General features: G+C 42.8%; 1 protein-coding gene across 1 annotated transcript in view; it reads left to right on the top strand.

Moving 5' to 3' along the window:
• UST (uronyl 2-sulfotransferase) overlaps positions 1-26,989 on the top strand; it is a 167,502-nt gene that overhangs the window by 12,339 nt on the left and 128,174 nt on the right. The window contains exon 4 of the mRNA XM_006089245.2: positions 3,940-3,983. Coding sequence (XP_006089307.2) covers positions 3,940-3,983 — 44 coding nt within the window. The remainder of the gene's footprint in view (positions 1-3,939; positions 3,984-26,989) is intronic.

Below are 26,989 nucleotides of genomic sequence, written 5' to 3'. Positions count from 1 at the left end.
TCAAGGATGACTCTTGGACTTTGGAGCCTATGGGAGAAAGGATGTGAGGTCTCCATCATGAAGGGCTGGATGGGTAGGGTGAGATTTAGAATGGATTGTGATTTAGCTGGTTGCAAAGTCTGAGATCACTCGCCTTCTAGTCAGGGCATCATTAACACCATTAAACCATGAGTGCGTTGTTGGCAGTGGTTTTGGTGTACAGCTCCATACATTTTAACCCACGTACAGATATGGGCCGGCTGAATAGTGTGCAGGGCTGGAGTGTTACTTCTGATCAGCTATCATGCGTGTCCTCCCCCCACCTGAGCAGCCTGGACAAGCCTGACTTCTCCAAGAGGGTTAGGTCGATACCGGCCTGAGCTAGCAATTTCTTGGCGGTTTAGAGACAGGCCCTTCTGAAAGATTGACTGATGGTAGGAGGGGAAACATGTGGTGGGTATACTATTCCTTTTTTTCTGACTTGACAAGATACTGTAATCCTTGATCCCAAAAGTAAGTACTTGAGATACGAAATGGAGGCTGACCAGTGTGGGTACTTTCTGGAAAGAAATGAAATGATGTGCCTCCAAAAATAAGAGGTACTGCCTCACAGGGTGCTAGGACCTGGGATTAGAGACTGGGCGCAGAAGTGGACATTCATAGAGCAGTGGAGGTGGGTGATAGGTGAGTGCTTGTCCTTATCCTGGCTCCAGACCCTTCATGAGCCCTCCTACACACTTTCTTCCCAGATTTGCATCTGGAGCACCAAGCTCAAAGGCTGGAGGGATCTTCTTTCCCCAAAACTTGACACCCTCAGTAGAATCCTCTGTAAGACAGAACAGCAAGAAGCTTCTTTGATGTTTAGGGAAGCTCTTGTGATAAGTGTTCCCTTTGATCTCCACAGACAAAAAGCTACTAGCTTCAGGTTTGAAAATTCTGACAGTTTTGTTTACTTTGTACTAGGAAAGCCTGAGTGAGATCCTAAGATGAAAAGCTCTATGTAAATACATTATAGTAATACAGTTATACCCTAGGAAAAGAAAAATTTGCTGCCTCCAACTTAAGAAATCCAGGTACCTTTCTGTACATCTGTTATAAGCAAAAGCATTTAGAGCCTCTGTCCTAAGAAGATGCAGGAACATAACTGGGTGGGAGGTCAGGGATCTGCTTGTGGAGATAACAATGGAGTCCACAGTGCAAGTGCCCACACTGGTCAGCCCTGTTCCTTTCTCTGCGCAGAAGGAAGTGAAGTCTTCTATGAGGGTGAGAGGGAGGGGGGAGAGAGGGAGGATGTTTGAGCTGAGCCTGAGTGAAGGAAGTGGGGAAGAGCTTTTTTTCTGCAGAGGGAAGAACTAGGTCAAAAGGTCCCTGACCCACAAGAGGTTGGTGTGTTGGGAGCAGAGAAAAGGCTGTTGTGGTTGGTGGCGGGTGTGGTAGGAGGCAGGGCTTGAGGTCATGTAGGGTTATAGACCATACAAGGTGCTGACTATTTTGTTCTTAGAGAAACAGATTTTAAACAGAGGGCTAACATGGTCGGATTGATAAGGTTAAAAGATCCCTCTGATTGCTGTATGGATAGGAAAAAAATTAGAGATCATGGAAGAAACACAAGGGCTCTCCGGATGGGCCAGAAGGCCTGGGGAAATGTGATCAGATTTGAGTAACATTGTGAAGGCTGAGCCAGCAGGACTTGCAACTGGATTGTACGGGTTAAGGGAAGGAGATGAATCAAGGATGACTCTTGGGACTTCGGAGCCTATGGGAGAAAGGATGTATCCTGTAACCCAACAAGGAAAACAGGGGAGGCAGAAATTTGGGGGGTGGAATCCAAGCAAATATAGGATTCTGCTTGGCCTGTCAAAGGGTGAGTTGCCTGTAGACAATCAAGAAGGAGGTGCTAAGGAGTCAGTGGGACCCACGTCTGGAGTTTGAGGTAGCAGTCAGGCTTGGTCAGTCCTTTTTAGGAGTTTCAGGGACTTTGGTTCTTATGGAAACTTTCAGTGTTTTAGAAACATTTAGCTGCTGGAGCTGAGATGACACCTTGAGTACATGGTGGGAGCACGTTGGGATTTCTGCATCCCTCCCGGGGGGGCACCCTTTCATGATGAGGACACCGGGACCCTCTGCAGCTATAAACATGCCTGTAGAGACAGTTCTGAATATATTTCTAGTATAGTTGTGGGCAAAATGCGGCTCGCGAGCCACATGCGGCTCTTTGGCCCCTTGAGTGTGGCTCTTCCACAAAATACCGACTTCTGCGCATGGGCCACGAAGTTTCAATCGCACTGTACGTGCGAACCCGCACTTGGTATTTTGTGGAAGAGCCACACTCAAGGGGCCAAAGAGCCGAGTGTGGCTCGCGAGCCACAGTTTGCCGACCACAGCTCTAGACTCAGGGGATTGTTTTTCTGAATTCTTTTGTGCACTTCCTCTTCGTTAAGCCAGACATAGGTCTCACTTCCTACTTGTGTATGTTCCCAGTGGAGTGCAGCACAACCATTAAGAGCTAAAAAACAGTAAATCACATTCATATTTCAAAGTTTCTTAAAAATAACACAATCATGAGCATGCCAGGTGTTGTGCTTCCGTGTCTTTCTTGTGCATGAATATTGCAGGCCGTTGTCCCTTTACCTCGTCCAACTGGCCAGTGAGAGTACAGTCCTTGTTAACATCAGTGGGTGTTAAATCAGAAGACTACACAGAAAAGGGGATGGATGATGCTTCAGGATGGAAAAGGGCCCACAGGCCAAGCCCACTTATTTATCTACACTAATAAAAGACCACTTGAACTGTCCCTGGCTTAAGCTCTGCTTCCTCTTTTTATTCCAATTTCTTCAGCCACTTTCGCTCTTTCCTAAAAAATCATCTTTCATCCACTCCAATGAGGACATTTACCTTATTCCCTCAGCCACTGTTCTAAGTACTCTTATGTTTACCATATTTTTTATAGTTTGTTCTGTTAGAGAGTCTGGTTATCTTCACTTCTCGTGGAGATGATTCCCCGGGACCGACAAATGTTGCCTCTTGGAGAAGAGTCTCTGGTTATACTGGTCATATCATTGGCTCCCCCAAGTGACTCAGCGTGTTGCCAGGTGGGCACATTGGCCATACCCAGGTTGCCGGAGATGTCAACACCCTAGGCTTTTTGGATAGGCAGATAACCGAGCAACCTCTGGAAAAAAGTCTTCTCTCCTCTCGCAATTTAATAGCTGTGTGACCATGAGCAAATTATTGGATTTCTCCAGGCCTCTGCTCTCTCCTCCATAAGCAGGGGTAATTACAACCCACTCATGATACTTGAATTACATGAATGAATACCTGTAAAACACCTAGCAGAGTACCTGCTATATTAAAGAAACTCAATAACCTTTAGCTCCTGCCCTAACCCCTCTGAGTCTTTGTTCATCAGGAAACAGTAACCATGCACTCTGAAAGCACACAAACCAGCAAGTGGCTATTATATAAGACAAAAGGAGCTCGGAAGCAAGCTAGACTGAAAAAAAATGAAGGAAACTGACAATCAAGACAAAGTGGAGAAACAGTGCAGTGGTTCTAGGACCCACTGCCTCAGCCTCACTTGAGAACTTGTTAGAAATGCAGGTGCTCAGAGCTGCTGAATCAGAACCTGTGGGCACAGGGCTGGGAAATCTGTTCTAAAAAGCCCTGAATGTAATTCTGATGTACAATGGGCTATCTACAAATATTGGGTGAGGAATCATGGTGCATGTTTCTCCATGTGTATGTCTGTGTGCATACACACCTATGTACATACAATGTTTGTAATTGCTGAAACTATTAACCAAGCATGGTAATACAGCAAAAATCCTGCCCATTTTTCTTTGGTATGGTTGTCTGAATAGAAATATATCTAGAATGCTTATTTGGAATGACTTTGTACTGAATTCATTTTGGGTTTAAAAGTATTGATTCACCAACTTTCTTCCTTTTCTTTTTCCCTAGGAAATTCCACTTACTTGGATGACCATGGACCACCTCCTAGTAAGGTAAGGACTTTGCTTGTGGTATAAATCCCCTTTTCCTTTTCTTAGTATCTACAGCCTCCACCAACCCCAACCACATCTCTCCTGGCTCTGAATTCTTCAAAAGAAAATAGTCGTTGGCAGATGTCAAGCTAATCTTTGACTTATAATATGGAGAAAAGGAAGCATGTGGAGGTAGCCAAAATGGTGAGAGAGGAGAGCCAGGGTCTCATCAGTAGCTGTAGCTGTCACAGCACTGGAGCCTTCGGCTGACTTCAGGTCTTTGGCTGCTTCCCCTGTTTGCTGCCTCATTGGTCTCAGCATCCATGCTGGCCCATGATGTAATGCCCACAACCCAGCCTCCCCATCCCTAGAGCCTTAACTAGACTCACCTCTGCCCACTTCTCCCCAGCCTGCCTTCATTGGTACATTCCACCCAAGGCTCAACCCCTTAGAACCAGATTTCTCTGCCAGTGCCCTCCCCAGGCTGACATGGCATGGCCTGTGTGCCCACCTTTGTTCTTTCTATAAGCAGTTTGGGCTTTACTTTTTAAGGGTCAGAACCATCTAGCAAAGTATTAATGTAGTTCTCTACCACTAGCTACTTTCTTGAAATCAACGAAAACCAAACGTCAATCTACAAAAACATAAAGACAGTCTTTGACAACTGAGGGCGCTGCCTGCAAAGTACAGTTTTAAGTGCATACTGAGAAGAAAAGCAACCGCTAACCTTAGCAGCTGGGAATTTATCCTAACGTCAGCTCTGAGTTGGGGATTTGAAGAACTCCACCCCATTTAAACCCATGAGCTTCAGAATCAGGTGTTTCCGGGCTCACCACTGGCTCTGCCACTTTCAGTGTATGACATTGGACAAATTACTTAGTATTTGAGCTTGAGTGTTGTAATGTGCAAAGTAGGATTAAAAATACTGCTCACAGTATAGGACGACTAAAAGGATTGAATGAGGTGAAATATGACAAGCACTCAGCGTCTGGCATGCTATGAGCATTAAATAAGTGGTGGGGAATGTTAACTAGACTGGAGTAACATTAAGATCATTGATGAATGGTACAGTAGTGCTTGTCGCAGTCATGAATGGCTCTACCGCGTGGCCCACTGCATATTGAGTGCCTGGGAAGCTGTAGGTACTAGGAATACAGATATGAGACAACACAAGAACAGCAGCAACAAAAAAGCTCCTACCCTGGAGGAAAAAAGTATGTAGAGGATTGGACACCATCTGAAGAGAAGAACAATGTCCATCTCATCTCAGTTTTCTCATGTCCGTGCAATGCTGTTCATTCAATTTCACTGAGTTGGACCATGCCCCCCCAGAGCTGGAATCTGAATTAGATCTCCTGGCTCCTATCCCAGGTCTTTCCACGAGGCCAGTATTCTCAAACTGGAGGCTTGTTAAAGCACAGATTGCAGGCCCAGCCCCCTGCGTGTCTCATTTTGTAGGTTTGAGGTGGGATATGAGAGTTTGCATTTCTAACAAACTTTTGATAGATGCTGGTGCTGCTTGTCTGGGGATGTAAGGCCACGGATATAGAGAAAACATTCCCCTGGCCATTTTCTGTGTGGTTTTTTACTGCTAATAGCCTACAAGGAGTAGTATGGCTAATTAAATAAAGGCTATTTATTAGTATCATGATGACTCCCATTGTAACTTTTTTTTGTAGTGAAAACATATTTCCTTTGGTCAATAACCTGCCTAGGAGGGAAAGTGAGTCAGGGTGGGAAAGAAGCTTAGCGCAGTTGGCCTGCTAGGTTCCTTTGCCACTGATTGTACTTCTCTCCCAAGTGGGGCCAAGTGCCCTGCAGAGAAGAGGTGTTAGGCGGCTGTGTATGTGAGACCCATCATCTGTTTCCTTCAATGGCATGTCGGGGCATTGCTCTGGATCCCAGGTTTGATAAATAAGGTTTTACCTCTTCAGAAGACCCAGGCCCACTTTATATGAACTTACCTTCTTTTACTCAATCTTTGGTGACCAGCCTGGGGCCACACCTTTAGTCTGCCTGGGGGCCTTCCTCATGCTGGGGTGCCCATCCTGTCTGTCCCTTTGCTAGTGTCCTCCAGTGCCTGGGTTCTGTGTTTGCTGGGCTCTCTCCCTTGCCCCTGAAGGTCTTTCTCTGTCAGTGCATTGTGTCCCCCCCCTACCCCGCCCCATGCAGTTTGGCCTTCACCCCTCCGTCTTCCGCCGCCTCCCACTAAGGCTCCCTGTGATACAAAACTGATCAGGTCCTGTCAGATCATTTTACACCACTTTCAGAATAAAAGAGATTGTAAACTTTTCCAAGTTTGAAAACCGTGGCTATAATCTCTTTAAACAAGCACAAGTTTATATAATACAGTCTTTCACTATAACTATTTTCATTATCTAGAAGTGGAGTAGCAAAAACACTCTTGACTTTCTAAGCAGTAGCCAAAATAAGAAGAATACAAAAATGGGTAAAAATAATATTGGTATGTTAACCTCTTTTCATCCGTGCTTACTAGTTCTGGCAGGGTGGAAATGAATCCCAGCAGGGACGAGGTCGGACTGCCAGACACAAGTCCCTTGAGTGTCCCCCGAGGTGGGGCGTTGGTTATTTAGGTCTACAGACCACTGGCATATCCAGGGCATGGTGGCACCCAGAGGATAAGGACTCAGACATGTGTGGCCTCCAGCGTGAACCCCCCGCCTGGCAGGGGACAGCAGGACTGCATCCAGACCCACAGTTTTCATTTCTGTTTAGCATTCAGAAATAACTTTTTGATGCCAAGACGGAAAGAGCTGTGATCTAGATAGAATAAGATTTGTAAGCCCTGAAAATGTACTGAGGTTTATAGGCGGGTTCTCATTTTATTAAAAGCGCAGTTCGACAAGTTTCACATTCCACAAATAATAGCCATTTGGGGAATGGGGTGTGCGCCACACGGCACACACAGGGCCCAGGTCTTCATTGTCTCCGGTATTTTCATAAAAGAGAACCAAATGCCTCTGATTTTCACTTGTTTTTCAAATCTACTTGAACCTCGCAGCTCACCTCAGTTTTTGAGCTAAGTCATTTAAAAACAGATGTTAATATTTTCTTTTGTTGACCACTTTTTTGCTGGCATTCTGTGTGTGCACAGAATACAGTCCTTAAGATTAGATCCCTACTAGAAATGAACATGTAGACCTCTTCCGAATGAAATAGAAAGTCTCGAGTATAAAAACAAGGCATAAAACAGCAAGCATAGTATGATTGCACTTCTTATAAAATTGTGGGTGTGTATGTGAGTGCGTGCGCATGCGTGTGTGTGTGTGTGTGTGTGTGTGTGTGTGTTTGCGCGAGCAGAAAAGAGCCTGGAACGATCATCATATTTTCTGCAGATGATGAGATTTTTACCCTATTTCTTATGCTGTTCTGTATAATTTGAATTCACTAAAGTAATGTCTGCTCAACCTGAAGACCAGGAAAAAAATTCCTGGTGTGAGATTGAACTTGGACTGGAAAGCCTGCAGTACTCTGGCTCCTAAAGCACCATTTGCAGTTTTATGGACCCTCCCAGAGCAGCCCCCCCCCCTCCTGCGCACCCCCCCCCTCTTCCCCCACTGAAAGTTGACCTCTCTCCTCCTGGATTCAGATTCACTTCACCTAGAACATGAGCATAGAGTATTTGCAATGATCAGTTCTGGTGCCTACCAAGACAGTTATCCTTTCACATGCTTTGGGTTTCCAGATCTTATCGATAAGGAGAGTTGGTTTAAACAACTCAAGGAAAATAAAATCATGCTCCATAGCGGATGTCTATTGTTTCCTATGGGCCAAGTACTCTGCCAAGCGCTTTGCATGCATGTTTAGTCTCTATAAAACTCTATAAAAAGGAAATAATTTTTAATCCTAATTTTACAGATGAGGGAACTAGATCTTACAGAGACTGAATAACTTGCCAAAGGTCATGCACTGAGTATTGGCCTTGGGAATCCAGCCCAGGGCTGTGTAGCTTCAGGGCCCATGCTTTTAATCATTTCAAGATCACCAATTTAAGTAGAAATGCAGTAATTTTTACCTTATTGCTAGAGTTTACTCTTTCTGTTACAATAAACAAGTTTTGGCCCTCAGTATATCACCAAAAAATAGTTATCACCATTTACCATGTGAGTACAATGGACTCTTAATTTTTTAACCATCTGGTAAATTTTTTAATTTCTACCTCATCTTTTGCCTTCCAATCATCTTTGTGGACATATACAGCTTCAGCAATTATACATTAACAAACTGTATGTAAAGTAAAATTTGGTATATAAACATCACAAAAGATGAAAGAATACTGTCCCACATTCATTGAACAAAACGGATGATCCAGGTTCTTGTTGCAAAATTCTGATGTTTTTTTCTCTTGATGACTAACTGCATGAGGATACCACATTTTCTTTTTGTCATTAGAAATATATTGTTCACTAATGGACTCTTGAGTTTCAGAGACTTGATGTAGGATGTCATCATCTGAAGACTTGTAGCTGAGGTTTCACCCCATGATCCATTTCTCCATCATCATTAGAGTCTTGAGTGCTATTGTTTAAGTCTTGGCATTCATCTCAGATTTCTCTAATGCAGTGGTTCTCAAACCTTCCTAATGCCGTGACCCTTTAATACAGTTCCTCATGTTGTGGTGACCCCCAATTTCATTGTTACAAATTGAACACAATTAAAGCATAGTGATTAATCACAAAAACAATATGTAATTATATATGTGTTTTCCGATGGTCTTAGACGACCCCTGTGAAAGGGTCATTCGACCCCCAAAGGGGTCGAGGCCCACAGGTTGAGAACCCCTGCTCTAATGCGTGTGAAACCTCTCCCTCTGTCAATTTTCCTTTCTTTGTCCTTAGAGTCAGGAATGAAAAATTCTGAATTCTCCATTCTGTTCAATGGAAGTTAAAAGCAAACTACAAGGATGGTACTTCCAACCTTCTTTTATATCTTTCAGAAAGATGTACAATATTTTGGGTAGGGTGATGTAATACAATTGATTTCTGTAATGAATCATTCTTCTAGGCCTACCCTGTTCAATACAGTAGCCATTATTCTCAGTTATTCTTTTTAACTATGGAGTATTCCAAACAAAAAATAGTGAAATAAATGAAATGTACACCCCATATACCCAATATATCCATGCCTTAGACTTAAAACGTTTTAGCTCGCCAGATTTTTCACTCTTTCTTATTTGTTGTTGGTTACAGGAGGCTGAGGAGTATGGATTTTGAAATCAGATCTCAGTTCAAATCCTAGAGATGTGACTAAGTACTTTAGGCTGAGTACTTTACCTCACTGAACTTCAGTTTTTGTTTTTATTTTGTTTTTTCTAAATGAGATTAGTCATGTCCACCTCTTGGAACTGTGAGGCTTAAATGCAATAAACAGAAAATACTTAGCATGATGCCAAGCACATGTGAGCACCCAGCAGTGGTCCTTAGTACTATCAGTATCTCATTTATAGAGACTTTGACAGATTTTGGTAACTCTATTTTAGAAAACTTAGAGTAATTCTCACTCCCAATCTCCAACCCCATTTTCTTTGGATTTTTAAAAGCAATTAATTACAGGTTAGTTGATCTACCAGATACCATCTCCTAATTTATAAGAACTTTTGGGTTCCATCGCTGTACCTTCTTTATGCCTTGGGCTAGTTCAGCACAGTAAGCAAGGTCTTCCATGACCCATTGCCATAAAGCTTTTCTTAATATTGTTCTCTGCGTCCAATCCTGACTTTACCCAAAGTCTTTTTAAAAAAACTTACAAAAAGTGGAGCTGCTTTTCATTTTGTGGAAGAATCAATTGCACTGGGTAATAGGTTTGTGTTTAATGATTCATGATAAATATATTAGGATTCGAGAAAGAAAGAAATAGCAGGACAGAATGAGGCAGGGAGTCAGGAATAAGTTTCACTCTGATGAGCATGACCTTGAAGGAGTTCCTTCTACTCTCCTCTTTTTTATCATTGCAAATAGTAGGAAAATTAATGACTTGAATATTTTGTTTTTAAATAACTCTTAAGGGTGTTTGAGCTCAGTGTGTGCTCTAAAGAACTTTATGCTTTGGTATTTTGTTTGAGAAGGATAATTAAAAGCTTAGAAGGTAAAAGGATCTGCAAAAGGCCAACAAATTAGCCTTACATAATAGGGTTATTGTTTCTTATCCTGAAGTCACCTGTATTCTTGCTTCACTTTCCTTTGTACTCGTCACAGCTCTTAATCATGAACATAGAGGTGTTTGGCCCAGTTAGTGGCCCCCTGAGATTTCAACATTCTATGTAGATCTGTGTCCAAGTTCAGAAACAGTACATCTAAATTTATCAATTTTAGGAGCATGTAATGTGTCCACTTTTTCCCCGAGAAGAACATGGTGAACTCATTTCTTCCTCAACAAATGTTTAGTGCTATTAAGTACATCTTTCACTTCTGTCTTTTTCTTTTATTAAAAAAATTCTGTGAAGTCACAGGTTTGAAAATATGTGGTTCATATCATTGTTCTTTTATCATCTTCCCTCTTCCACTACCCAAGACCCAGGAGCTAGTTATCACTGATACCATGTTCTCCAAACTTTATTGAAACCAGCACCAATTACAATCATGGACTCAACAAGTTGTTGGGCTTGGGTTGCTTTTAACATTAGAGAGATATTTAAATGAAGCATGAAATGTTAAATTTGAAGGTAAAAGACCTTGCTTAGTGTGCTGAACTAGCCCAAGGAATAAAGGAGGGACAGCTTATGGAACCCAAGAGTTCTTATAAATTAGGAGACGGTATCTGGTAGATATATTTAATTAAGAAATTGCTTTAGTTAATGCCACCATTCTTGGCAGGGTAACAGTTGCCTCAGGGTTTTCAAAGTTGCTAGCAACTTAATCATCTTAGCAGTTCCCAGAATAGTTACCTAATTCTTTCCGTTTTTTTAAAATGTCTTCCTTGACCATATGATCAATATTTTGGTTTTTAATATTATACATTCTCCTATTTTGATTTGAAAAGTATGGAAAATTATAGAGTAGTAGGAAAAAAAATCACCCATACTGCCACCACTCAGAGGCAACCATAATGAAGAGTTTTTCACAGTCCTGTCCAATCTTTCTTTATATATGTGAAGGGTACTAAAGTCTTATGCATCATTTGTTGTGAATATTTTACCAGTCCCTTTATGTAGTGTTTATGTTAATTAAAGTTAAGCAGGTACCTACTGCATAGAGTTTAAAGCATGAGATGGCTCATTGGCTTATTATAAAAAGTGACCCCTGACTACGCCTTCCCTATTACTCTCTCCTCTTCAGAAGCAATTATTCTGTTAACTGCATTAGCTTTTATATCTCTGAGTAACCTGATTATGTTGCTTCTTCTTGATTTTTCTCAGCTTTAGGCACTGTCCGTTGGCATCCTTTGTGGAACAGGATTTAGCAATTTCATTACAGGCTGCCCACTACCACCATGCAAGCACCCTTCTCATTCCGAATCCTCCTAAACTGTGTATTATTTGGACTAAATGAGTACTCAGTGTTTTTATTGTTGACACTAGGTAAATAATAGCCGCAGCTGAGCCATTATGATAATGTTTCCTTTCCTGTTTAGCTTTTTGTTTTCTTTGTAATAAATAATTGTCTTGGTTTGGAAATTTATGCTCATACTTTTCTGTGGTCTCCAAGTTACCCTCAAACTCTTCCCCTGTGATGTAAATCTCCTCTCTCAACCTCCAGGCACATTAGGTATTTTGTCAGTGTCGCGTTGCTGACATCTCTCCGGGGCCTTGGCATCTGCTCGCATCTGGCTGGTTGCACACAGCCTCCCGCTCACATGTGTCCCGGGAGCTCCCTTCACTCTCGTTTGCTTCCAGTTTCCTGCATAGCCATGTGGCATTAGTTCCTATTGCTGCTGTAACAAATGACAATAAACCTAGTGGCTTAAAACAACACAAATGTATTATCTTATTGCTCTAGAGTTCACAAGTCTGAAGTGAGTCTAAAATCAGGCTTCTTCCTTCTGGAAGCTCTAAGATAATCTATTTCTTCAACTTTCCAGCTTCTAGAGCCCACCTATCATAAGGACTCTTGTGATTATGTTGGGTTCGTTTGACTAATACAGGATAGTCTCCCCATCTCAAGGTCTTCTATGGCGTGTAAGGTAACATATCACAGATTCAGGAAGTCAGGACTTGGACATCTTTGGGTGGGGGCGTTATTCTGTCTTCCATGCATCTCTTTCCTCAGCCTCCAGGAGCTTCTTGAGAAAAGGTGCACAGGATGGACATTTTCTGAAACATTGCATTTCTGAAAATGTCTTCATTCTATCCTTGATTGATAGTTTGACAGGATAGAAAATTCCAGATTGGGAATCTATATTAATCAAGATAGGCTAAGGTGTTGCAAAATCTCAGTGGCTTCACACTTTGGAGCTTGTCTTGCTTATGTAAGACCATCTGTGGGTCCAATGGCTCTTAGGAAAGTTCCCTTCCAGAGCTCTTGCAGAGGTCCAGGCCGTGTCACAACGGCAGGGCAGAGAGGAACTAGAGCAGTGATGGCGAACCTTTTGAGCTCAGCGTGTCAGCATTTTGAAAAACCCTAACTTAACTCTGGTGCCGTGTCACATATAGAAATTTTTTGATATTTGCAACCATAGTAAAACAAAGACTTATATTTTTGATATTTATTTTATATATTTAAATGCTATTTAACAAAGAAAAATCAACCAAAAAAATGAGTTCGCGTGTCACCTCTGACACGCGTGTCATAGGTTCGCCATCACTGAGCTAGAGGGATGTGTAAATACTTTTTATCCCCTCATCCTAAAAATGACAAGTTACGATTATAAGCAGTCTGTTGACCAGAATTGGCCATAAACCCTGCTCAGTTGCAAGGGCGTTGACAAATAGACCTCCTAGGTATTGTGAGCATTAAATGTCTCTGCCACAAAATCATTTTCCCTCAGAATGTTAAGGTCCTTCTCCACTTGTAGCTAACAGTATTATTGTTGAGAAGACTAATTCTTGACCCTTTATATGAAAATTGAGTCTGTCTTTACGGAAGCTCCTTATTTCTATTGTCCTAAACTATTATAATTTTGTGCCTACTGTGTGTAAGTTTTCAGATACTCTTCTGGGTACTCAGTGGACTTTCAATCAGGACATTGATATTCTGTTTTGGGATATTTGCTTGAATTTTTTCACTGATTTCTTCCTCTATATGTTCTCTTTCTGTTTTTCTGATCTCCTCTTATTTGGATGTTGAACCTCCATGACTAATAGTTTATATTTCCTATTTTGTTTCTTTTATTTTTCTTTATCTTTTTGCTCTACCACCTGGTAGAATTTCTTATCTTTGTCTTTCAATCTTTCTGTTGAGTTTCTTCCCTATGGGTGTTTTTTTTTCCCTAAGAATTTGTTTGATGTTGTTATTGTCTCTGAATGTTTTATATTATAGCATTCTTTGGTTCCATAAAGGATTTACATTTCTTACAAGAGGTTATTTTTAGATTTTTTTCTACTTTTGGTTGTTATTCTGAATGGAATATTTTTTCTACTATATGTAAATAGATTGTTGTAATATTGAAAATTATTGATTTTGTGCTTTATATATACTCATGTTGCTGAACTTTTTATTTCAATAATCTTTCAATTTTTTTTTCTTAATAGGGAATACTTGACAAAAACCATTCATTTTATCTTATTTTATCTACTTCTGTTTTAAGTTTTTATATTCCAGAATAATATTAAATAATGTAAGGTCCATGGTGGGGGAGTATGTATTAATTATCACCATGTCACACATTTAGAACATGTACCTGGCACATAGTAGCACTCAATAAATATTTGTCAAATGAATGAATGGTAGTTATAGATAACCTTTGTTTTGTTTTAAGTTTTAATGATTATGCTATAGTTTTATCACTAAGCTTAATTTTGATATTGAGGTTAAAATAGATATTTCTTATCATGTTAATGAAGTATTCTAATTTTTTGAAAGCATACAACTTGAAGGAATTGTGTTTTCTTGTGATCTTCCACTTAGAAACAGATATTGAATTAAATTAACTTAATTCACTTTTATTTTTAAAAAACTAATAGGGGACAGATAGGTTGATAAGCATAATCAGATACTTTAAAAAAAATCAATGTTTGATTTGTCTTACATCTTTACTGGTGACCTTTTAGAGGAAATGCTTAGAAAAATCTCTGAGTTTGCCAGTGACTTAAATCTTTTTTTTTCCTGAGGGGAGAGGAGAATAGTAATAAGCCACAGAAATACCTACTAAGCCTAGTGCCTTTGTCAGTTATCACCTAGGGCAGTGGTTCTCAACCTTCCTAATGTCTCGACCCTTTAATACAGTTCCTCATGTTGTGGTGACCCCCAACCATAAAATTATTTTCGTTGCTACTTCATAACTGTAATTTTGTTACTGTTATGAATCGTAATGTAAATATCTGATATACAGGATGTATTTAGGCGACCCCTGTGAAAGGGTCGTTCGACCCCCAAAGGGGTCGCAACCCACAGGTTGAGAACCGCTGACCTAGGGGCTTCCACTCGTGTGATACTGCAGCCCAAAGAGACTACCAAAGCACTGGACATCTTTCAGCAGGGAGCATAGCTGTGCCCCGTGCAAGCTTTGATTTACCTACACATGAAAGATTAGATGCAGTTTCAGACAACAATGATTAAAAGGGGCATAATTGAGCTGGAGAACATCCAGAAAGTAACAACAAGAATGATCATGCAAGGTGGAATAAAAGGCTAAATTGATTGCAATTCTTGTCAGGAAAGACACTGGCTGAGGAAAATAATTGAGGCGAACACAAAACTGTTCACCAAGGCCTTGAACACATCTCTGGTCTGAAATAAACAGGCTCATTGTCCCTCAAATCTTAATAAGGTTTCCCAAAGTCAAATTGAAGGCTATTCTGCTTCTTACAGTGGATAATAAACAACTAGACATCATTTGCCCAAATGAAAGTGCAGGCCAAAACTATCCATCAGTCCTCATAAAAGTTTATATCTATTCATGGATGACAAATTCACAATGGATTAGGAGGAGAACAAGGTTGTTTGGCGGAACAGCCTCCTGTTTTAGAGCTGATGTTCTTGAATCCAGGAAGGTCATTCTTATTTTATATGTAAAGAAAAATGAACATTCTTTTTCCCCCAATGAGAATATGAATGAGTAATTATTGACTCTTGTCTACAATGTGGTAATTACTGATGCTCATCTCCAAATCATTCGCTGGACTGATGTTCAGGTGATTCACTTGTGGGCTCTGCTTTCTCCCTGCCCTTTCGGTGCCGCCCTAGCTGGAGGCTGTGCTGTGTGAATACCTTAGAACTCAGAGTTTGAAGTTCCGGTCACAACCCTGTCCCAACTCCTACTAGTTCTTAGATCCAGCGAAAGCCAACTACTCTTTCTGAGTTTTGTTTTCCTCATTTATCAAATGGAAAGTAATCATGATTTTCCTGTATTCTTCCCCTTGGCATTTTTTGTGAAAAGGAAATCAAGTGATGTTTGTAAACGTGCTGGCTGTGTCACTGGGCAAAGATGGGGGATGACCTGGTAACCAAATGTCTAAGTCCTCGAGGGCTGCCTCTCTCTTCTGAGGTTTCTGAGAGGACACCCCACAATGGAGCCCCATGTGGGCTGCTGCTCCAGCGAGCTGACTATGGGGAGCTAATAGGGTTCCTTTTTGCGCCTGAAGCCTGAAGCCTAGTGAAAGGCAGGCTGAATGACTTCCTGACTGTTGGGGGGCACATGAGACTTGGTTGGAAAGTTTGTAAGGAGGACAGATAAACGGGGCAGGCGGCCTTCCACACACTTCCCTTTTATCAGAATGTCCTCCTCACACTTTCCAACCAAGTCTCATGTGCCCCCCGACACCTGGCAATTTTCTTCCAGGCTCACACTCTCTTCCTGACCTTAAGCTTTCACCACCCCTGACGGTGAAAAGATGCAGGAAAGGAATGATCGTTATTTTATGAGAACCAGAGCAGAACCACTGGACTCTCCCAGCTTAGCCTTTCCCTGTGGCCATACCCAGACGCCCTCTTGGCTTTTTCCCACCAATAAGGGGGAATTTGGAACCATTTACTTATTGTGCTGGCTGCATGAAACAAGAGAAACATGAGCCATGCAAATCAGGCCGACAACAGGAAGAAGCCAAGTGGAAAACGCTTTAAACTCCCCTGTGAGAATACCATTCCTTGTCATCATGGCCTCATTGAGGAATACATGACCTTGACCCCTCCCACTCCAAGGAGAAGCAGGTAGCCTTGAGCTCGTGTTAGAGATTGTAGTGTACAAAACGATAGAGCACTAAAAATGTTACTTAGGATCTTTTAATACTCTCCTGTAACAGTAGTTGGCACACATCATTACACATTTTTATCTCCTCAGCTATACTGTAATTCCTTAAGGGCACGGAACATGTTTTATACATCCTTTTGGATATGTAGTAATTATAAGCACCTAGAGGAGTCCTTTCATCTGGCAGTCAGAGGTCTCCAAAAGCTTGTCAGTCACGTCAGCTATATGCAGCCTGATTCCAGTGAGCATCACAGCTCCGCAGGCTGCCGCAGAGCACTGATCATCAGGGGTGGCCTGGAAAAGGGGGTGCTGCTTGCCCAGACTCATTTCTTTCCCTGACTTTATTCTCATGTCTCTCTGATTTTTTCTTCCTCTTCAAAACCAGATGCTCACCTTGCTTTGGGCAAAATTTGTTATTTCACTGAGTGAAGACATTGTTAGGTCGCTACTGTAGTGTAGTAGGTGAGAGCTCAGCTTCTAGAGCTTGGTGAACCTGCGTTGGGATTAAGACTCTGCCTCCTATTGACTATGTGACTTGGGGCAGGTTTCTGAATGTTTGTTATCCTCAGTTTCCTCATCTGTGTAATAGGAACAGCAGTCCCTATTTGATAGGGTTGTGGAGAGGATGGATTGAAAGAAACCATATAACATGCTTAGCACAGCCCTGGCCCAGTGGCTCAGTTGGTTGGAGCATTGTCCCATACACCAAAAGGCTGAGGGTTCTGTTCCCAGCAAGGGCACATGCCTAGGTTGTGGTTTCATCCCTGGTCAGGACGAGTATGGGAGGCAACCGATTAATGTCGATTAATGTTTCTCTCTTACATAGATCTCTCTCTCTCTCTCTCTCTCTCTCTCTCTCTTTCTCTCTCTCCTATCCCTTCCTCTTTCTCTCAAATCATTAAAAACATATCCTCACATATCCTCAGAGGAGGATTACCTCAAATCCTTTTTGCAGCAAAGAGATTGTAATTTTAAAATGGCCTCTTGTGTGCATTTTCTGAGTACAGATAATACACAGTTTTAATTCATGAGTTGTTTCTTTTCATCTCAAGATTGCTTATCAAAGGACATATATAACAGCAGATAATCATGACAGAAGGAAAGGACAAGGAGAGAGGGACCTGACATCACACATCGGTCCTGAACTGTGGTTCATTACATCTACCCTTTGGGGAATTTCAGCCTTCCTGTTGTTAATCAATAACTCTAACCCTGTTGTGTATAATGTAAGAGAACACAAGGATCAAGGAGAAGCATTCCTTATCCCCATTGCCTTTGCTTGTAATGGCTTCCATAATTTATCCACAGGGAGAAACAAGCAATTGGAAAAATTTCTCCTTGGCTGGTCACAGCCTGTTCATAGATGTTTGGCAAGAAATGAAGATAAACAGTTATCAGGTGTACTAGATTATCCTTGAGAGTCTGTTTTATTTTTATCTTGTATAAGCACAGATGATAACACTTAGCGAATCTCTTTGGAGAGTAAGTATTTAATTCTGTTACAGAATGCCTACTTGGTGATCATTTCACAATGAACTGGTCACTACCCTTATTATAGAGCAAATCGGTGCACCTAGGTTGCTATTTAAGGGATGGGTTTTCCTATGGTGGAATGCATAGGAATCAATGGGCATCTTGATAAAATGCAGTAGGGCTGGATGGGGCATTTACTGACATGTTCCCAGGTTACATAACTGCTATTGGTGCCAGGTTCTCCCTTTACACAGCGGAGTTTTAGAGAAACTTAGAAGTCTCCAAAGCTTTGTGCAGAAGTTCCTCACTGGATTAGTGGAGCCATTAGGAACTTGTCAGCATTTGATAAGTTTTTGTTGTTGAAGGATGGATTTGAATGATTGTGTCTGAGAAAGCCAGGGTGAAATGGAAACTGAAGGCATGTTTGTCTAAGGAAAGAAAGGACACTTCCAATTTGAAGGCAGGAGTGAAAGATGGCTTCCAGGGATCCGTGCAGGAGGGCAGGTGTGGGGAGTTAGGTATTACATAAGTAGACCCACTGGTGTAATGAGACACAAAACAAATAGCTTCTCTAGGATCTACATTCAACAGACTGTCTTAAACAGGATATGCTTTAAAAGGATGTGCCTCTTGTTGCACTGAAACTGGAACTTTCTTTTTGTTTTTCTTCTTTTCTTCATTGATTAAGGTATTACATATGTGTCCTTATCCCCCATCCCCCCCCCCGCCTGCCACTCATGCCCTCACCCCCCTGGTGTCTGTGTCCATTGGTTAGGCTTATATGCATGCATACAAGTCCTTTGGTTGATCTCTCCCTCTTCCCCCCACCCTCCCCTACCTTCCCTCTGAGGTTAGATAGTCTGATCGATGCTTCTCTGTCTCTGGATCTGTTTTTGTTCATCAGTTTATGTTGTTCATTATATTCCACAAATGAGTGAGATCATGTGATATTTATCTTTCTCTGACTGGCTTATTTCACTTAGCATAATGCTCTCCAGTTCCATTCATGCTATTGCAAATGGTAAGAATTCCTTCTTTTTTTACCACAGCGTAGTATTCCAATGTGTAGATGTACCACAGTGGAACTTTAATGTGCTTATATTTTCAAAGTAAATGGTCTGTTGAGCTGTTTGAATTGTATTTTCCTTTCATAGGAATTTTGGAAAGAGAAAGAATAATAGCTAAATTGAATTGGTTGCTTACTATGTGCTCCACAGCTCATGAAATTGGTACTATTATTAGTCCATTTTACAGATAGAGAAACTGAGGCACAGAGGTTAAATAACATGCCTAAAGTCACACTGCTGGCAAGAGATAGAACTGGGATTTGAACCCTGGCCCTATGCTATAAAGTAATAAATCGATTGTAACACATATTCTCCTTGAGTATTTTTTGTGAAATGTTAGAGGAAGTGTTGACAGTGAAATGGCACCGCTTGTTGGTGGTGACTTGGACCTTGGTTCGATAACCTCAGTACTTGAGTTCTGGCTAAGAAAGAATTCAGAGCTAAGACTCACATACAAGCAAAAGTTTATTAGAAGACAAGAGTCATGGAAGAAGTGAGCCAGCTGGGCTGCGTGGGCTCAGGAAACAAGTTACAGAGGCAAAAGAAGGGCCCTTGGAGCTTAGAAGAAAGAAAGGCAAAGAAAACATGCCTTGGGAGAAGGAGAGGGGGAAAGGTAGGGGCAGAGAGAGGGAGCTGCTCAGGGGAACGAGGGGTATGGGGAAAAGCGAGAGCATACTTAACAGAGAGAAAGAGCATGCTCTGGGACTCAGCCCAAAGGGCTTTTAAGGGCAGGGATTTTAGGGGAGGTCCCAAGGGAGGATCTTAATAGAATATTCATCAACCTTCAAAGTGTGTCCCCCTGGTCTCCACTGATTGGTTGGCGCCAGGCAGGGGTCCTTAGTCATTACAGCTGGTCCGGATGTCAGCTGTCATCACCCTGCCTGCCCTTGCTGCTTTTCTGAGCCTGGAGCTGAAACACAACTGAGGCCTACATGCTATCTCTAGGGTTTAATGCTTAAGGGAGTGGTTGTGCAAGGGCTTGTATGAGGTTATTTTCAGGCCCCCTTGTTCCTCCTCAAAGGGGGTACACTGCATGGCTGGTGACATGCTGGAGAAGAAAAGGCCACCCTGGGGTGGGGTCCCACCCTACCATTGTCCATTGCTGGGCACCTAGGACTTTCTGTCCTGGTGTCCTTTCATAACTGCTCTGCTCTTGCTTGTTTAAGTGCCAACTACAGAAGCAAGAGGGAGGAGATAGGGTGTTGGCACAATTTTACTTTATCATAAATCGTGAAATAGGGAGAAGAGATTGTCTGGGTTTCACAGGTGAGCGTAGACTTAGTTCTGGGTCCTGGGTGCCACACCATCCGTGCTGGGAGGAGGGCACTCACTCTGGAAGCTCTTAGCCCAGAAGTTTCCTAGTGGATCTTAAACCCTAGAACTTGTGTCCCCTCTGAGCTCTCCTTTTTCACCTCCACTGCTTCTTCATTTCCTCCAGTTCAAAGATCGGTCTTGACAATCACATGCCCGCCAGGAGATGCAGTGACCCTGGAGCCTGACTCCACCCTCCTACCCCAGGCATCTTGCATTTGAGCACACCACTTTTTAGATTTTGCTGATCTCGGATTTTGTGTACAATAATGTCATTTGTGTTTGGCCAATGATTTGTCCTGAGATCCACTGATACATAATTCCAATTTAGCTGTTTAGCAGGACCCAACCTTGGCAGAAAACACGGACTAGAGCAGAGGAAATTTCTTCCTGCCTTGCTCACCAAGTTGCACAGTTAAGGTCAATCCTTGAAGCCTTCCCTCTCTCCTCTCTTCCCTCCCATCCCAATTCCCATGGTGTTCCAGTGCCTGTGCTGTGCCCCTTTGATCTGATCTGATAATGTGGTCCATCCTCAGGTGCAGTGTAGGAAGAGGTGAGGAGAGTGGAGAGAGGTAGGAGGAGGAGAGGGTCCGGCAGGCTCAGAGGTAGCTGGCATCTCTTACCCTCTGGTTCAATCACAGGCTAGAGCAGCCCCCACTGGCTCTTCTGCCCCAGCCCTTTGCTCAGTTTTCTGGAGCATCTTCGTCTATCTCAGTAGTCGGCAAACTGCGGCTCGCGAGCCACATGTGGCTCTTTGGCCCCTTGAGTGTGGCTCTTCCACAAAATACCACGTGCGGGCGCGCATGTACAGAGTGATTGAAACTTCGTGGCCCATGTGCAGAAGTCGGTATTTTGTGGAAGAGCCACACTCGAGGGGCCAAAGAGCCGCATGTGGCTTGCGAGCCGCAGTTTGCTGACCACTGGTCTATCTCCTTTACCAACAAGTGTTCACTCCTCTGAGAGTAGGGACTGTTTTATATACTTTAATGTCAGCATTTACCCCCATACCTAGCACACAGGGTCTTGCATATAGCAGGCCTTCAATAAATATTTGCACTATTTATTTGCACTATTAAAAAAAATAAAATGCACTATTTATTACCATAGCCCTAAATGCAATAAAGTTGAGCTCACACACCAACTGGATATGAACACACTGACTCCTGTAAACACGCAAGCATTGCCCTGTGATATCCCACAGCTCGGACATTTGTGACCTAACAATTATCTGGGAGCTTGTAATACATCCCAGAGAGCCTGATTCAGGAGCAGGCAGGGTGTAGCTTGCAAATCTGAATCTTTAGCATGCGCCCCGAAGGATTCTAAAGCAGGTATACGGTGGAACCTTGAGAGACCTCCTCAGTGGTGTTTCTTGATCTTTCTGACAAATGGAGCTCACTCAGTGCATTGATAACTGGCTCCCTGGTTACCACAAGCCCCATGGCCCACATACCAGAGGGGGCACCTTTGCATTTGAGGCCCCATGTCCTGAAGAATGGAACCTGAGTCCTCATGCGGTTAAAATTCCACAAGGCTTTAGTGTTTGCAAAATAATGTGTAAGGAGGAAGGAAAAAAAACAAACCATTGCTTTATGAATTGAATACTGGAATTACTCCCAAATCAATTGAACTTTGGTTTCCCATTTTGAATCTTCATTAAATGAATGCCCTTAAGTGAGTTTTAAGATACCATTTCCATGTGAAAAGCCTATAAAGACTTGTTTTCTTTAAGAGTGTGCTTGGAGAAGAAATAGTTTTATCCTGTCCTACATATATTATCCAAACTAATAGGTTTGTTCCAACCTTTCCCTGCTACTTTTAGCTATTAAATAGCCATTTGATGCAATATAGCGCCTAATGAGTCCCTCATTCTCCACTGGTTCTTAATCAGCCAGCATCTGAATTTGTCTGCAGTCAAATGCTTCCTAAAATTGGCCTGCACAGAGCTTTTGATTTAAATTTTATAGAGCCATCTTCTTCAGATTTTTCTTTGTCAAACAAAATACTCTCTTTTTAATTATTCTTACTTGCTTTCACACGATGATTAAAATATCACAGGAAATGTGTGTGATTAAGTTCCTGCTTCCTGACTCCATTTATGATTAGGCTCCGACAGATGGCTCCTGCCATAGCTAATAGAACACCAGAGCTACATCAATAACCTCTCTATGTTGTGCATTTTCCCTCTAGCTCCTAGCACCATGATAGATCTCAGGCCTTGTACTTTTTGCTTTCATTTATATTTTTATTAATTTAAAGATAATTAGTCCTATTTTTCATTTGTGCTTTTTTTGCTATATGGGAGCTACCTTTATGAGCTACTTTGGTTCCTTTCTGGAGTAAATTAGCATATGTGTAAAAAATACAATTACTAGTAATAAGCATAAATAAAGGAAAGTAAGATACTCATTTATATTCAATTAACTTTTGGTTCCTTTGCCTGTAAGCCTGTGATCTCTGCAAAGCACTCTTCTCTCTTCCAGAAAAATGAAATCGAGCCCCCTTCATACCCAGTGTCGGAATCACAAATATTCCTTCTCTGCAAATGCCTTCCCCCAACCACTCAGGTTGTGTCTGTCTTCTCCCAGCATCACCTCACCTCCTCTGCAAAGACACTGTCCAGGGCCCCACTGCCTCCTCATTGCAGCTGGAATCTTACAGCATGGCTGCCGCTCCAGCCCAGCAAGGGGAAATGTTAGTCACCTGGAGCTGGGGGAGCCCCTCTCCCTCCCCACAGTGATGTGAGTGTGTGTGTGTGTGTGTGTGTGTGTGTGTGTGTGTGTAAGACCACTTCTGGTGGCAGGAGCTGCAGCTCGGTGACAATGAATACCTGCTTCTGTTACCATGGTGACTTCACAGTCTAGTAGGGAAGAGGTTTGTAGACGGTTTCTCCACACAATGAGAGAATAGGGCTAATAACATTGTCCCACAGGTACCTTGGTGGTTATGGTAAAACCCATATGTTTTCAAAATACTTTGTCTTCTGAAGATAGTTACCCAGTACCAGTTTTTTCTTGGTGCTTTTCTTCCAAACATCTCATTATCATTGATGAAGCAAGTAATCGGTGGTCATTCTTTTGAAAACATATTTTCAGTTTCTATGGCTTTAATGTGATTTAAACCTTTTAGACTTTCTAGAGCAGTGGTTCTCAACCTTCCTAATGCCGCGACCCTTTAATACAGTTCCTCATGTTGTGGTGACCCCCAACCATAAAATTATTTTCGTTGCTACTTCATAGCTGTAATTTTGCTACTGTAAACAATATGCAATTATATATGTGTTTTCCGATGGTCTTAGGCGACCCCCAAGGGGTCGTGACCCACAGGTTGAGAACCGCTGTTCTAGAGCCTTCCTAGGTGATTTCAGACCCTGTGACATATTCAATGGCTTAGATTGCGTTTGAGGCCTAGAGTCAGGCAGACATAGGTTTAAAGAACACTCTGTGTTTACCAGTAATGTGAATTTGGCCAGTCACTAACCTGTCCAGGGTTTCCTCCCCCATATATCAAGGGTGACAATGGCTGCCACCTCCTACGGCTGCTATGAGGTGTGAGGTTGGGTCTGTAGGTGACAGCACAGCCCTGCCACATGCCACGCTCAGGGAACGGCCACCATGGCCTCTCACCTGCCCTGGGAAGAACTTCAGGGGCTCCTCGCACAGTCCCTACCTCCTCACCCCCTCATTCACCCTCTTTGGAATATCCTGAGGAAGCTTTACCTCCCACTTTTCAGAGAGAGCAACACTGAGTGCTTCAACATGTGGGAGATGTGGCTTCATTGTTAGGGGTTTTCTGCTGTACATTGATCTTTAGAGGACGTGTTTGTACCGTGAGAGAGATCTTACACATCTTACTCCAGCCTTGTCCCCTTAGGTCTGCTCTCCACACGGTTCAATGCAGTCTCTCCAGGCCCAGGTGCTCCGGGCACTCCTGCTTCAACTTCCGACACCCTCGGAAGACCCAGGATCACGGAGGGCCTGGGCCAGCCCATCCTCAGCCCCCTCTCCCTGCCCTGGGAGGTTTCCTGTCTGTTTGAATTATTTAAAATAGCTCACTGTGATTTCTTGCCTGCTCTTTTTAAAAAGTGAGACTGAGAATCTTTAAGAGGTGGTGATTGGAGACCTCTGTGTTTATCAAATCTCCGTCTGTTCCTTGGCCGTATTCCTATCGGGTGTGTCAAATGGATAAATAGCAGCCCCGTGATCCTACGCAGGGCTTTTGTGTTACACACCACTCTGTGAGCGTTCCTCATTAGGCACTGCCAGCGCCTGAAATAGATGGCGAGGCTTAATTAGATGTAATTACTTGCAGAAGTCTCAGAGGCGTTTTCTTGAATGTACACAAGATGAGTCTATTAATTACTTTGATCAAAGGAGGTTTAAATAACATCAGTTAGTGGCGAATTGCTGGTGGCAATCAGCGGGCCGAATGAGGAACCCCTCCACCCTGAGGGAAAACAATCTATGGAGGCAGAGCCAGTGCCTCTGGGAGTCTGCAGTCTCAGGGGCAGGCGGGGTGGGTGGAGATTAAATCATGTAGATTAAGGGGTGGACATGCTATGAGGTGTACTCTGTACTAGTGATCATGGCATCAGTACAATAGGTGGGCAGGAAAACCCCCAAGAGCTGGAGATGTGATGGTCTGGGTGTAGCATGAAGCATAACTTGCTTCTTTTAGTACTTTCGCAGTTGTGTAGTAGTACAGTGTTCTGTTGAGAGAAAGTCATCCACCCTACGGTGTGTCTCGGTGGGGACCCCACCCGCACAGTTTCTCCCTCTCCAGGGGCCCTCAGTGCCTGGCACTCTACCATGAACAGGACATTGTGTTAGAGTCAAGCACTGTCCTCTACTCGTTCTCTTTGGAACACGTACCCCTGTGAGGAAGGAACCGCTGAGCCTTCAGCACTCCCACATGGACTACTGGACCAGAAGCTCCCTGAGCAGGAGGGACCCGGAGCATCTCTGTGGGTGGTGGGAGCACCGAAGGGGACAGGGGATGTCCAGCGTCCAGCTCAGTCGTGGAGTGCCACCCCTCTATGGTCTGGAGCCTGTCCCTCTGCAGCCCCATCTTCTTTGCCTCACTGTCCCCTCCCCCGCAAGCCCCACTCCTCTACTCTGTGCTCCAGCCATGAGGGGGAAGAGACCTGGAAAGCCTAATGTTGGGGAAGAGGAATGTGCACAACCTTTTTTATTGAATTGAGATATAATTCATACACCATACAACTCTTCCTTTTAAAGTGTACAGTCCAGTGGTTTTTACTATAGTTACAAAGTCATGCAATGATCACCTCTATACAATTTTAGAACATTTTCATTGCCCCAGAATATTCTGTCTTCATAGACAGTCACTCCCCACTTCGCCAGCCTTCGGAAGACACTGGTCTACTTTCTGTTCCTACGGTTTCATGTATTCTGGACATTTCATTGCAATGGAATCATACAACATGTGGCCTTTTGTATCTGGCTTCTTTTACTGAGCATATGTTTTTAAGGTTTATTTATGTTGTAGCATGTATCAGTACACTCCTTTACACAGCTGAATACTATTTACCTGTATAATATGGTATACCATATTTTGTTTATCAAATTATCATGTAATGAACATTTACTATTTAGCTATTATGAATAATGCTGCTATGAACATTCATGACTAAGATGTTATAGGGCATATCTTGAGTATATACGTATATACGTAGGAGAGGAATTTCAGGATCATATAGTAACTTTGTGAGGGATGGCCAAACTGTTTTCCAAAACTGGCTGCTCTATTTTACATTCTACCAACAGTGTATGAGGGCTCCAATTTCTTTGCATTCTTGCCAACACTTGGTATTGTCCATCTTATTCATTCTAGCCACCCTAGTGGATATGAAGTGGTATCTCGTTGTGCTTAACCCAATATTTTTAAAATCACTATTTAAAGTGTTGGCATGTTCTGTATTTCAGGGATGTAAGCAAAACCCTAGTGTCCCTTCCTAACTAATTCCTAGTTACAGTTCTAAGAATGATAGTCTTTGGGTCAGTAAGAAATAGGTACCTCCCAACCCCTCACCAACACAGCCTCATACATGAATGGCTTGGTGAGTAGGTGGTACCTCTGTGCAAAAAAAGGCACCTCCTTCCATGTCCAGAGCGGGATGCAGCCCCTTCACCCGGCTCATGGCTTGGCCTGTGGGGCATACCTCTTCTGCACCTGGCTTCGTCCAGGGCACAACCTAGACGACTGTACTTGGCCTGCACTTGGCCTCTTTGAAGTTGGATAGACCTGGATTCTAATCTCAGCTGAACTTTAGACAAGTGATTTAATGTCCCAGGTCCTGGTTCCTTGTTGGTAGACAATAGTAATCATAATAGAACCCTCTGATGGGTATTGTGATGATTAAATGAAGTGAACTTTATAAGGTAGCTGTTCCAGGACCTGGCAAATCAGAGTGCTTCTTAAACAGTAATTAATTTTATGTCTTGTCTTCAGGGACTCAGCACAGGTATTATTTCCTACAAAGGATAGATCAACAGACTGGTATCATATCTCCCACAGGATGAGAATGGGTTTTATATTTTTAAAGAGCTGTGACACAAAGAACATGTGACACAGAAAATATGCCCTCAGTGGCCTGAAGTATGTCCCCAGTATTTGCTATCTGGCCCTCTAGTGTAAAAGCTTACTGCTCCCTGCTATAAATCCTCTCTGCCAGCCCCTCCCTCCCCTACCCTGTCCACCCATTCCAGGCTGGGTGTTCCTACCCATGGTCCCTCTCATCTTTCCACACAGGAGAGTCCCCTTTGAGACTACCAGCACCTCCCTCACCCCTGAATACCTTGGCACATACTAGAGGGTAATAAATATTAATTCAGGGGTAGAAAGGTGTGTGAA

This window comes from Myotis lucifugus, unplaced genomic scaffold (assembly GCF_000147115.1).
Source record: "Myotis lucifugus unplaced genomic scaffold, Myoluc2.0 scaffold_57, whole genome shotgun sequence".
In the NCBI taxonomy this organism is placed as follows: Eukaryota; Metazoa; Chordata; class Mammalia; order Chiroptera; family Vespertilionidae; genus Myotis; species Myotis lucifugus.
The sequence above is the reverse complement of the archived record's forward strand: the minus strand, read 5'-3'. Positions and strand labels throughout refer to the sequence as shown.